The sequence below is a fragment of the Dreissena polymorpha genome, chromosome 3, assembly GCF_020536995.1.
Source record: "Dreissena polymorpha isolate Duluth1 chromosome 3, UMN_Dpol_1.0, whole genome shotgun sequence".
In the NCBI taxonomy this organism is placed as follows: Eukaryota; Metazoa; Mollusca; class Bivalvia; order Myida; family Dreissenidae; genus Dreissena; species Dreissena polymorpha.
The window spans coordinates 144,573,037-144,587,588 of NC_068357.1; the positions used below are offsets into that span (position 1 = coordinate 144,573,037).

General features: G+C 37.7%; 1 protein-coding gene across 1 annotated transcript in view; it reads right to left on the reverse strand.

Annotated features, from left to right (window-relative positions):
* Positions 1 to 14,552, reverse strand: part of LOC127871844 (sphingolipid delta(4)-desaturase DES1-like) — a 29,960-nt gene that overhangs the window by 7,246 nt on the left and 8,162 nt on the right. The window contains exon 2 of the mRNA XM_052415094.1: positions 1,236 to 1,978. Coding sequence (XP_052271054.1) covers positions 1,236 to 1,978 — 743 coding nt within the window. The remainder of the gene's footprint in view (positions 1 to 1,235; positions 1,979 to 14,552) is intronic.

Here is a 14,552-nt window from a genome sequence, read left to right on the forward strand (position 1 = left end):
ATCGATATTTAAGATGTAGTGTCCCATTGATGATGTCATTAAACTTCTGTAGTGCGGGCTGATGTATTTTTTTTTAATAAACGTTTTTGTGATATATGACTTAAACTAGAATGAAATATGTACGTTCTTGGTAGCAAATTGTTTGTTTTGTTGAACCTGATTCATGTTGATAGAAATAATTGACTTTATTGCAAATCCCACGTAACTCCAAACATTGACTGATATAAGAACTTCCTGTTGACCATGATATATAGAGAATATTATGTGAGTTTTGGATAAAGATCAAGTTTATCATGCGAGGCTTACAACCGATGTAGCGCGAGGCTTGCCGAGTGCTAACATGGTTCGGGTCGAGCAATGTAAACTTGATCTTTATCCAAAACTCACATAATGTTATATTTATTCTATTATTTTGTGGTCGTTTATCGTTCTAAAAGAGTAAAAAGACTTTAAAATTCAAAGAAACAGCGCTGGTTTTCCAAGTTAACTCCGAAGTGTTTGTTTACTTTAACGTCATCATTTGCTATGACGTCACATTGAAACATATAGTGTTCTTAAGATAGCGATCGAGATCGGAAAACCATGGTCTAAAAATAGCGATAGTATAAAGGTAAAGTTTATACGATCGTTGTTATACTGTTGATTTTCATCTGGTAATAGGAAAAAAATAATATTGCAGGCAACGTTATATCAGGCAGATATCAATACGGTGGAATGATAAAACACGACACACAGTTTTCGTAGTATAAGATTAGAAGACAAAAAAACTTGTATTCGGTTATCTAGAAAATTTAATGATGCACAGACTACAATCGAATATTATAAAAATATTCTACTAAGATAATAGTAGCAAGAGCTGTCTCCCTCGGAAGACATATACCCACCGAAAAAAGCTTTTTCGAAACCAAAAACGCAGATTTCGAAACCTAAGTTCAAGGTCAAAGAGGTAAAAAATTGTGTGCGTATGGAAAGGGCTTGTCCATATACACATGCATACCAAAATGAAGGTTACATCTGAAGCGACATAGAAAGTTATAAGCATTTTCGAAACCTAAACGCAAAAGTGTGACGGACAGACGGACGGAGATACAGACGGACAGTGCGATCACTATATGCCCTCCTTCGGAGACATCACTCTAACAATCACAAACGCCGATTGGTTACCAGGCAAAATGAGTCAACAAACCTCAGGTTACCATATCTCAATCACAATGTACAGCTAACCGCCAACTCACCTGCGGTAACCGAGTGCCTGGTATGCTAGGGAAGTCATGGTGCTCGTTGTGGTAGCCTACGTTGAAGGTGAGATAGTTGAGCGGCCCGTAGTACGAGTAGGTCTCGTAGCCCTTGTTGAACATGTAGTGTTCAGAGATGAAGTGTCCCGCCATCGGGTGAAGGCCGGTCGCCATCAGGGTTCCGGCCGTCATGTACACGAGGGACTTTGGGCCCCAGTAGCACACCACCATGTAGTCTATGGTCAACTGGAGAATTAGATTTATCACTTCCAGGGGTTGCAGTGCCTTTGGTCTGACGAAGAACGGTCGTATAGCGTAGAAGAACGGTTGCAACAGTACCCAGATGAATTTGGTGAACGTGTTAACGAAAAGTTTGCCTTCAAGGTCGGTGGGAATGTCCACATCCTTTTCATTGTCGCCCTGGTAGCGGTGGTGCTCGAGATGGTACTTCCGGAAACTAATCGAGACAGGTATTCCAAGCGGTATGTTGGCAATGAAGCCGAGTATTCGGTTCGCTAGCGGGTACGCGTGCCCGAAGGCGAGATTGTGTGAGATCTCGTGAATGGCGAGAGACATTGAGTGGTTGATGGTTCCCCCTAGGCAGTAGGCGAGGGCAAGGACGGTCACCCAGCTGGCGTCGCGGATCATGTACGCCATGAACATCTGGAAGGCCACGGCGGCCACTACGATGTACTTGGTACTCGGCTCGTGGCCCATCAGCTTCTTCATTTCCGGGTACTTCTCTGAAATAGAGGGAAAGAGATATTTCGAAGTTTTATTTATACATATGTTAACATTCGCAAGATTATACTTACAGAGATTCTACAACAGTTTTATTCTAATATATAAGATTGCGCCCTTCGCCGTGGATACGTTTTGTACATAAGACATACTGATTAAAGCTCCATTGGTCATTGTCGGCTCGGGTACTACTTAAATATACCCCGGGTACTCTTAATTATACTTAAATGTACCCCGGGATAATTATATTTCTCGTCTGATTTTGAGGCGATCGGCCATGGCTGATTTCCGCATCTGCTTTTTCATTGTACAAAGTGTGGTTTCTTCCTACAGTACAATAAATACACTCGATATATTCAAGTACATGTATTTAATGACAACGGTTTGTGCATAAATAACGATTTTCTTGCATTTTGTTTGTTTGCTAATATTTATCGCAATGATAGCAATTTTAAATATTTTGTAGTTTTAAATTGTAGTTTTAAATTGTGAGAAATGTGGTATGTGTTAATTGCTGCTCTGAAATAGTGCGTCTTTACGAACACAAAATGTTGCAAAAAGCACCTCTATATTCCATCGAATCAAACTGCGTCTTTTAAACTGATAACTGCGTTCGAATGGCAACCCATATTTCTCCATATCGCGTGCCCTATCGACTTATCATCAATATGTAATGAATAAAACATTAAGCAAAGCAAACATGTACTTGATGAGATACACGTATGGGTGTCCCATTTTAAGTTCAACGTTCATGTACGTTCACGTTTACATAAATTAACGCTACATCGGACCAAGAGTGTTGAACATAAATTAGTTGGCTTGAGACTACATTTTAGTGTACCACTATTAAAACGGGTTCGGTTCGGTTTTGTTTTGGTTTTGTGTTCTTTATTATTTGTCGTAACAACCCCGCACTAATCAAATACATATTCGGCCGAACAAAAACGCATCAAGAAAAACATGTTTACTTGTAAACACATTTTCAGTTATATAACATATACATGTACATAACGAATACAGATTAAGCCGAACACTTTAAATGGCAAGTTTCTCAATTCTGGGTTGAGATAAACATTGGAACCCTTACAACAGGACATGCATATACAATTGTATCCATATTCTATACATAATGTCATTCCTGTTCAGTATATACCGGTAATTACAAGTGTTATGCTTATCCATATGGTAAATGTGGTATATAAAAAACAAGAGCACCGCATAACGGGTGCCAACGCTCGGCTGCGGGTGCAGTTTTGAATAAATGAAAGCTTGTCAGGATATTTTTATAGCTCAGTGACCTTGACCTTTGACCTAATTACCTAAAAATGGGTGTGGCGTTTAGAACTCATCAAGGTGCATCTACAAATGAAGTTTCAAAGTTGTAGGTGGACGCACTTTGATTGTAGAACAAAATGTCAAAGATTTAGCACGACGCCGGCGGACGACACGACGAGCTGGCTATGACAATACCTCTGGGTTTTTCCGAAAACGCCGAGCTAATTATTACAAGTGTAATGTTTATCCAGCCTCCAACTGTTAAACTAACCTTTCAATATACACTATCAATTTAACGCCTGCATATTTCATTCTAGTTTAACAATTCAAAACGTGTGGTTTGACGCGTTTAACTGATTAACTTTCAGTGTTTTACAGTACATGTATTTTTCATTCTAGCAGCCACGGGCGATAAATTGTCCTTAACACGTCTTCATTTAAATTTAGAAGGAAGTAAAATACATGTATATATATGAGCCGCGCACTGAATAAAAAACGTTTCATAAGACATGCGTGTAAAGTGTCGACCCAGATAAGCCTGTACTCGCAGATTAGCTTTTGCAGATCGTACAAGCTTATCGGCGATGCCACTTTACGCTTTTATGGAATTTTCATTTTGAGGAAGTCTCTTCTCACCGCAAATCCAGTTTAGGCGGAAAGTGTCGTCCTTAATCAGCCTATGCGGACTGCACAGCTAATCTGGGACGACACTTTACGCACATGGATTACGCAACATCTTTCTCCACAACGAGACTCAAGTTTATAAAAATAACATACAGGAATATAAATCGCACTATCTTGTAAACTCTCTCATTCCATTCAACAACAATTTTTCGAAATTTGTGTCGTGAAATTGTTATTATGTGCGTGGTTCAAACGCACAAGTAATTGTTATGAAAAGAAGTATAATTGAAAAGCAAAAACTACAATTATACAAAATTAGAATTATCAAAACATTGCTCCCACCCGCATCCCCGTGTGAGACATCAACAGTATTTAAAATGCTAACATCGATACATGTATATAAAAACGAGATACAGGCGGAATGAATTTGCATATCAGATATTTGTGTTTCCTGTCCGTAAGATTTTCACACTTATGCATGTGGAAGATAATACATACACCGGAAAAAAAGCCATGATTTGGAAATCAATGTTTTCACAGCTAAATCACGTCATAAAGAGCGATTCTTAATACGCTCGTTTAACCTTTAAAAGGTGTGGTGAAACAATTTGCAATTTCTGGAGAAAAAAAACACACACACGAGAATACCGATACAGAAACAAACAATCCTCTAATTTGAGTGTTGAAATGCAAGCAACTAATCCTAATACCGTGATATGATTTTCACAGACAGAATCTGATTCCTTCAGTTAAATATCAATCGAGCTAATTTGTTAAATAGCCTGTTGACCTTCAAGGCCTGCAGAGCGAGAGAACGGATTATATAGCAAGTGCATTTAGAGATATTTATCGTAGTGAAAACAATCCGTGAGCATCACGAAAACATGCAGTTCATACCGAGCACAATAAATTAAACTCTTAATACTTTGACATTTTAACTTCATAAAATGTTACTTTTTAATACCCAAAATAGATGTACAGTCGAGTCGCAAATAGTGGAAATTCCCCAAAGGCGGACCGAAATAATGTTGCATGATTAACGGTTTTCATACCTCTTTAATTAAGGAGTGGAGTGCGTCACTGTGACAGCATAGAATCCCAAGAATTCGCGATCCATAAAATAATTTTCAACCCGTCTCTGCATCCCTAAAGACTTGAATTAAAATATCCAAGCATTCAATCATAAACTACGATTTTCGTATGTTTCCCCTACGTTTTAGACGTGATTTCTTTTAGTTACACAACAGCATCAACGTTTGACCGAATGTTGTCTGTAAGGGTAATCAGTCTAGATTCAATCAACATAATGTACTTTTCATAAATTTTTGCAACGCAAGAATTCGATTTGAAATCCTGCAGGATCAGTCTTATGAGGCGGTGCAACAATGTGTGAAGTTTTTGCGGTCGTCTCGACATTTCTTCTACCGACAATGTAGGTGTTACGCTGGCGTTTTTCAGTGCTTGTCCGCATCTGACCACGGCACAGCCACGGAAAATACAGAGGCAATTGATAACGTTCTATAAGTGTCTCTATATGTGATAGAAGTCAAACATCAATAACAGTAGGCCATTGCTATTACTTTTTAATACATTTGTGTCTTGTTCTGTGAAAATTGGGCAAAATGCATGTGCGTAAAGTGTCGTCCCAGATTAGCTTGTGCAGTCCGATCAGGCTAATCAGGGACGACACTTTCCGCTTAAATGATATTTTCCGTTTAAAGGAAGTCCCTTTTTACCGAAAATCTAGTTTAGCGAAAAGTTTCGTCCCTGATTAGCTTGTGCGTACTGCACAGACTAATCTGGGACGACACTTTACGCACATGCTTTATGACCAGCTTTCACAGAACAAGACACATTTGTAGTTGAGCTTCTAACAAATTACGTTCAGTGTCCATGTTTATCACTTACATTCATTGGATATCGCAAGATGTAAAAATACAATCAACAATTTATCTGGATGTGATTATTGTCAACTAATTGTTAATATTAGCAATTACCAATAGCCTTTAAACTAATTATCAGTCACAAAAATAAGTATTCTGCTTTGGAAACTAGACCCTAAACAAGAGAGGGTATGTTACGAGTGCATCCAAATACAGGGTCTGTTATTTGCAAACAATTAAATCTGTTCTGCGATGTAAAAAGTTCATATAGAATATGGTGTTTCGTCATCTTTGCATATTATTTTAATGTTGACAGTATTTAAATTGTCAGCTGTTTCGGTATTGGGCTTTTTACTGTATGGCTTGTGGTTTTCAGTGCCACGTGTTTCCGAGGCAGTATGCACGTCTAAGGGGGCGCGTCGCATAGGTGTGTTGTATACACTGTCATCGTCAGCTTTCGTCGAAGTGTAGTAGGCCTTTTGCATTTGGCTGAAGCCTTTTCAAGTTTTTTCTTCCCCCAGTGCAGTCCAGTATTGCTAACCACAAAAAAACAACGTGTGCTCAAGATCGGGTTTCTTTCAGGGAATTTTCCTCGCAGGAGTTTTTTTATTAATATTGTGCGTGGTATTTTATTTTAACTTTATTTTTGTTACGTGCGTCGTTTCTTCTTAAGGTACGATATAATTTTCTACCAGGATTCGATATTTCGATTTGATAGTGTCGATCAACGCCGATGCCATTACCTAGCATTTTAAAGAATATAATCTAGTTGTCCTCATAGTTTAAAAACGGTACTTTGAGTAACTGGCCCATTTTGTCAGCTTTCTCAGTGAAAATATTTTCCCTTCGATCACCAACTCATTTTCAATCAAGCTCAGTATCAGTCCGATACCATATGTGTCCCAATAGTTTAATCTAATTATATCATATAATACAAGGTTGTTTCGAATACTTTTGCTTCGTTATCGATTGATATACATGGAAGTAATTGAGCTAACTATCTGGGCCGAGTCTCTGTCCACAGTTTCTTTTCAACGCTTCCATATAGCAATGTGACTGTTGTATGTGTTCATGTAGTTCTTAAAGGTAGTTTGTTTGTGTTGACGGTACAAAAGTGTATTTAATGTTTCATTAATTGTTTCAAATATGTATATTTATTTGTCATGTGTCCACTTTATGAAAGCTCTCCGGTATTCATGTTATACCAAGGCTAACCTATTTCACATGGTTTCACTATGTCGTCTACAAGTGTTGTTGCAATAGGTCTAGATATTTTAGACCAACAGTTATTTATACTCACAGGTGGTTAGCGTGTGGCTATGATATTAATTAGTGAAAACATCATTTTGAATGATAAATAATCATATTATAACGAAAAATTAACTTTTCTGAAAAAAAATATTTCACTATCAAATATATATATAACAAGGTATGCAACTCAAAATCACCCCAAAACGGGGTGCATCGCTTTGAACAGCCATATCTTCATCAATTGTGCAGCGATTTTCACGATCTCGGTCTTATTCAACGCAGAAATGAATTTCCTTTCTGGAAATGTATATGTCTTGCAATATTTTTACAAATGCTGGGTCAACTTTTAAGAAATAACACGATACACAACACGCATGACCCAGTTGACAGTGATCATGTATTCTTTATGAATGAAATCTCCGGTTGTAAAGACACACCTCCGCATTGGACCAATGAAATCACTCGTATGTTTAAAATGTCAGTTAGTTGAAATGTATGTAAACAAAGGTTTCAAACGGCGCTGGACAGTTAGTCTTGATGCAGAATGTAACGACAAGAACGGTAATAATGTTTTTTCATACGTTTTATTGAATTATGGTATCGAACTACATGAACTTTGTAGGGAAGTTGCCCTTTACTCCGTGAAGATTTCAGTCTTAAAGACAGCATGATCACTGTCAACTGGGTCATGCGTGTTGTGTATCGTGTTATTTCTTAAAAGTTGACCCAGCATTTGTAAAAATATTGCAAGACATATACATTTCCAGAAAGGAAATTCATTTCTGCGTTAAATAAGACCGAGATCGTGAAAATCGCTGCTAAATTGATGAAGATATGGCTGTTCAAAGCGATGCACCCCGTTTTGGGCTGATTTTGAGTTGCATACCTTGTTATATATATATTTGATAGTGAAATATTGTTTTCAGAAAAGTTAATTTTTCGTTATAATATGATTATTTATCATTCAAAATGATGTTTTCACTAATTAATATCATAGCCACACGCTAACCACCTGTGTTTATACTTAGCCCGAGTGGCCTCAATGTTTCCTTGTCTTTTGTTGCAATAGCTCTTAATATTTCTACACATCTCCGTACCATTGTTTATTACGACAAAACATTTAACACAAAGACTCAATAGGAAATATGCTTACTTAAGTAGTCAAGATGATCACAATCCGCTCATTGTATTAACACAGGAGTTTGAAATTCTATCCATAAAGCTAATCTAATGGCTAAAAAAATGGTATTAAATGCTCGTATTACGACAACGTAATCTCACATTTGTCTTTTCAACTGACAAACTTGTAAAACATAATTTAACTGTAATATGAGACACTTCAATGCTTACAATAACCTATATATTGATAACAGTCAATAGTGGAGTTCATTGCGAATCTAGTCAGCACCAACGCGTGCGTCAATGCTCTTGACCTTGAAACGAACGCGTCTCGGTGTCTGCACATGATGGATGGTGTACAATGCCATTTGGCGTGCATCATCCTCTTATCCATATATTTACTCATACCAAGTTTCAATGAAATCCGCCAATGCACGTCCAAGATGTGGCTCTGGACACTCAAAAAAAGCATTTTTTCAAGATACAAAGGGCCATTACTCTGTTATTAACTGATGGTGTACAATGCGATTTGGCTTGCATCATCCTCTTATCCATTTACATACTCATACCAAGTTTAAATGAAATCCGCCAAAGCATTTCCAAGATATGGCTCCGGACGGACGGAAAGATGGAAGGACGGGCGGACAACGCCAAAACAATATCCCTCCGCCTATGGCAACGGATAACAAGTAAAAACATCCTTATGAATGAAAAATAATCAAATTATAACGAAAAATCAACTTCTCCACAAAAAAATCACTATTAACAAATTATGTAACAAGGTTTCCTACTCAAAATGCCCGGAAAATAGGGTGCATCGCTCTGAACAGTCATTATTTCGTCAATTGAGCAACGGTTTACACAAACTCGGTCTAATTAAACGCAGAAATGAATTACTTTTCTGGAAATGCACATATCTTGTGTTTATAGGTGATGTTTTCGAAAATAGCAAGCATATCTTGTTATTAAAACCAACAAGAACACGGGAATGTTATATCGCCGTATATTATTATTTCTCAAATCCAAATTTTTAAAGAGTTCATTTTCTCTTCTGATATAAGAGCCATTTATTAATCGCACATATGCCTTTTGCGGCATTTACTTCATTCTATATTTGTCAGCAACATTTTGGATTTTTTTTGTTCATATGGATTTTTGACAAAATGGGGAGAATTTCGAAAGAAGACATTTTATTCGTTAACTTGATACAAGACCTGCACAATTTGAAATATACGAAAGGCCATAATATGCATTGAAAGTTGGCAGTTTCAAAATCGGAATGGATTTAGTCTGTTCTGACAGTCCTCAAGAAATAACCGTGAATATCATTTATATGTATGAAAATAATTATGTCACAGGTCAAACTTTCCTATAATAAAGCTTAATACTTTTTACGTTAGTGGATGATACTATATGGTAGTAAAAAACACACAAAATAGTTTAAGGTTGCATTGACAATAAAATTCGCTATTGACAATGACATTCGTTTCGGTTGTGTGCCTGCCAATCAGACCGTAGTTTACACCCGCTAACCTAGTGTCTGCACAGCTGATCGTTCACAAGTGTTTAACCCGGCGGTGGCGCGATCTGTGAACCAATCGGCTTCGTGCTAAACGCGGAATCCAATAAATTATCTGCTGTACCAGATTGAATGCACACAACGAAATACTCCACTCAATCGCTTCGATACGTTTTAATTCATACACAAATCCCAGTAATCAGATTTCGGAACCTCGCAAGTTTAACCTCCTTGAGCGCGGTTTATATTGTAACCTTGTCTGTAAGTATCGTGTCCCGATTACCATAATATTGTCGAACGCTTTAGAACTTGTATCGTTTTCAAAATGTGGGCATTTATGATCTGCAGTCAGTGTGTTCCGTTTCACAAATTAATTGATATATTATTTGATAATCAATCATTATTTGAATCACAACCCTAATTGAAGAAACTTCGCTAATAACGGCGTGTGGAAATTTCACATATCACTGCGTATGTATAAACTGTTGCCACACATCTTCAATAAAGTGTTCTGGAAACCATGCCCAGCCAATTATCAGTCATCACAGAATTCATTAATGTTTAACTAACCTGGAAATCAAGCAGTTATATTTAATCAGTAAACTGTATAATACTCAAACAAAATAAAACAAGGGCTGTTTGTAAAACATGCATGCCCCCCATATGGGCTGTCCGTTGTAGTGGCAGCCATTGTGTGAATACGTTTTTTATCACTGTGACCTTGACCTTTGACCTAGTGACCTGAAAATCAATAGAGGTCATCTGCGAGTCACGATCAATGTACCTATAAAGTGTCATGATCCTAGGCAAAAGCGTTCTAGAGTTATCATCCGAAAATCATTTTACTATTTTGGGTCACCGTGACCTTGACCTTTGACCTTGTGACCTCAAAATCAATAGGGATCATCTGCGAGTCATGATCAATCTACCTATGAAGTTTCATGATCCTAGGCATATGCGTTCTCGAGTTATCATCCGAAAACCATTTTACTATTTCGGGTCACCGTGACCTTGACCTTTGACCTAGTGACCTCAAAATCTATAATGGTCATCTGCGAGTCATGATCAATCTACCCATGAAGTTTCATGATCCTAGGCGTATGCGTTCTTGAGTTATCATCCGGAAACCATTTTACTATTTTGGATCACCGTGACCTTGACCTTTGACCTAGTGACCTCAAAATCAATAGGGGTCATCTGCGAGTCATGATCAATCTACCCATGAAGTTTCATGATCCTAGGCGTATGCGTTCTTGAGTTATCATCCGGAAACCATTTTACTATTTCGGGTCACCGTGACCTTGACCTTTGACCTAGTAACCTCAAAATCAATAGGGGTCATATGTGAGTCATGATCAATCTACCTATGAAGTTTCATGATACTAGCCCCAAGCGTTCTTGAGTTATCATCCGGAAACCACCTGGTGGACGGACCGACCGACAGACCGACCGACCGACATGTGCAAAGCAATATACCCCCTCTTCTTCGAAGGGGGGCATAAAAATTGTGTTTACCGGTACTAATCATTAAAAAAATAAAGTTTCGATCGCGCATTTACAACTCTTAATTGTATACAAGGCACGCAATGTGCAAATATTTTGACTATGTATTGTTAAAAAATTAATAATATGACGCGCGTCATGCGAAAATGTGTCTTATGCCGTTTAAGACTATGGCCCCAAGACCAGATTGCGCATGCACGCTACCATGTCCTCTGTTAAGCCACACAAGCTTAGTGGACACATAGCTTAGATCAAATCTATAATAATAACTATATAATGGTGTACGTCCCGAGGAAAAATGAAAGGATTGATTTGACATGATTTTGTATGAAGCAAATTCGCAAGGTAAAAATCTGCGGCGAAATATTTATAAGCTTATAAACACATTCCGATCAAATCCGTTTGACTATAGAAGATAACACATGGTCATCGCTGTTACAGCCACAGGCTACACGATAAATTATATCTGTCGACTATTGCGAAGTTGTTAAGATCATGTCAGATGGCAAGAAAATCTCGAGGATGAAACACTCGATAAACTATCCCTGGTTGGCGTTGGTACGTTTCGTAACAATAGTATCTGTGTGACAGGTATAACTGGTTTTGATAATGATGAATAGGCTAGCATATACATAAGACGCAAATATTAATGGAGATTGCTCATCTATGTATCTCAAAACATAACATTGCATTTACATGATGGGGTTTAAACAAAATTCATCGATATTCGAATAAATGTTTTACAATATAGAATCTATCCCCTTTTCGTGTTTTACATTTCTGCCAAGGTGAATATGGGAATCGTTTTCCATAAAAAACTATTGCAAAATCCATCCATAAAGTAAAGATCATAATATTCCGACGAAAGTCGAAGACGTTGTGCTCTTCAACGACCAACACTCAATCTGACAGTATACATAAAGAGTAAGGTTTTGGGATGACTACTTCAAGACTTCATCAAAATTATAACAGGCATATAAGTCGTAACTATGGATAACCACTTCACTTCACCATGGATAGATGATGTCCAGAGTTAACATTTTTTAATTAAACATGTTATTCAATGAAAAACTGTGACGATTGTTTACAATTAACTATTCTAGTATTAAAGTCATTTTAATAATGTGAAAGTTCTAATACGGTGTAATAGTGAATTGTGTTTTAGATTAAATTTGAAATAGGTATTAATTAAAAACAAGATGTGTTTGTGGAACACAATGTCCCCCTATATGACGTTTGACCTTGAAGGATGACCTTGACCATAGAAGGATGACCTTGACCTTTCACCACTCAAAGTGTGCAGCTCCATGAGATACACATGCATGCCAAATATCAAGTTGCTATCTTCAATATTGCAAAAGTATTCATAAAATAAGCGATTTGGGCCACATGTATTTGACCTCTGACCTTGAAGGATGACCTTGACCTTTCACCACTCAAAATGTGCAGCTCCATAAGTTACACATGCATGCCAAATATCAAGTTGCTATCTTCAATATTGCAAAAGTATTCATAAAATAAGCGATTTTGGCCACATATATTTGACCTCTGACCTTGAAGGATGACATTGACCTTTCACCACTCAAAATGTGCAGCTCCATGAAATACACATGCATGCCAAATATCAAGTTGCTATCTTCAATACTGCAAAAGTATTCATAAAATGAGCGATTTTGGCCACATATATTTGACCTCTGACCTTGAAGGATGACCTTGACCTTTCACCACTCAATATGTGCAGCTCCATGAGATACACATGCATGCCAAATATCAAGTTGCTATATTCAATATAGCAAAAGTTATTGCAAAATGTTAAAGTTGGCGCAAACCAACCAACCAACAGACCAACCAACCAACAGACAGGGCAAAAACAATATGTCCCCCACTACTATAGTGGGGGACATAAAAATACGTTCGAACATGTGCGTTTGTGACGAACTTTATGGGGGGGGGGGGGGTCCAAGGTGTAACATGTTGTGACAGTTTGTGACATGAGGGGAGGGGGTGTTAAAATGGTAAAAAAAGCGTGACGTACTTAATGGACGGCCCCCATGTACTCTGTAAAGTCTGCATTCGGAGTGCTCAAGTTAACACATATGCAGAAACAAAATAACTTTCCACTTAAGTATTTTGAAGCTTGAAAATTTTATTTGATTACTGAACACAGTGCTCCAGCTAGGCCTAAATCGAAGGGCGCCGCGCCCTGCCCTCCCGAACCTCCGCCCTGCCCCCCCCCCCGAACCCCCGCCCTGCCCCCCCCCCTCTAAAAAAAAATTATTTTATTTTTATTTTTTTTACATATGATAATTCATAAATCTCTTATTTCATTGTAATTATTTTAATCCTCGTTGTAGACATTATATTTGAATGGTTTAATAATAATGGGAATAATACAATTATTTATAACATATAAATTAACATGCAATAGGAAGCATTACAGAAACACCCGCGCGCTCGAACGTGCCCTTTTCACAAAATACTGCGCGTCGAAAGTGCCCTTTTGACAATATACTGCGCGTCGAAAGTGCCCTTTTGACAAAAAAGCCCCCCTGCCCTTTTCAAATCCTAGCTGGAGCACTGCTGAACAGTTCAAGTCCGTGGGTCATTTGACTTCTTATTTTCAACATCTATTGAAATGCCTGATGATAGTGAATTCCTTAAATCCATACGTGCTTCAGCTTCTTATCAGTTTGTTAATGCCCTTTTTTCTCTCTTTTTTATCATCAAATTCACGTTTTTGTATAATATTCATGGTTATAATTTCTACACAAACGCTTGTCAAACACTTCATGAACAAATATAGTGACAGTAACAAATATCCAGAGGGCTTTTAAGAGTATTTGATGATACGGTGACGCATTCCGTGATGGGGTCATTCCGGTCAAATTGAAATAAAGTCATGTTCCATAACAAGGAAGCTGCAAGCATACAATTCAGTAGAGATGTAATGATAATAAAACAAAACATGTAAATTTACAATCAACAATTTATCTGGATGTGATTATTGTCAGATAATTGTTACTATTAGCTATTACCAATAGCCTTTAAACTAATTATCAGTCACAAAAATAATTATTCTGCTTTGGAACCAGACCCTAAACAAGAGAGGGGATGTTACGAGTGCATCCAAATAAAGGGTCTGTTATTTGCAAACAATTAAATCTGTTCTGCGATGTTAAAAGTTCATGTATGGTGTTTCGTCATCTTTGCATATTATTTTAATGTTGACAGTATTTAAATTGTCAGCTGTTTCGGTATTGGGCTTTTTACTGTATGACTTGTGGTTTTAAGTGCCACGTGTTTCCGAGGCAGTATGCACGTCTATGGGGGCGCGTCGCATAGGTGTGTTAAATACACTGTCGTCGTCAGCTTTCGTCGAAGTGTAGTAAGGCCTTTTGCAGT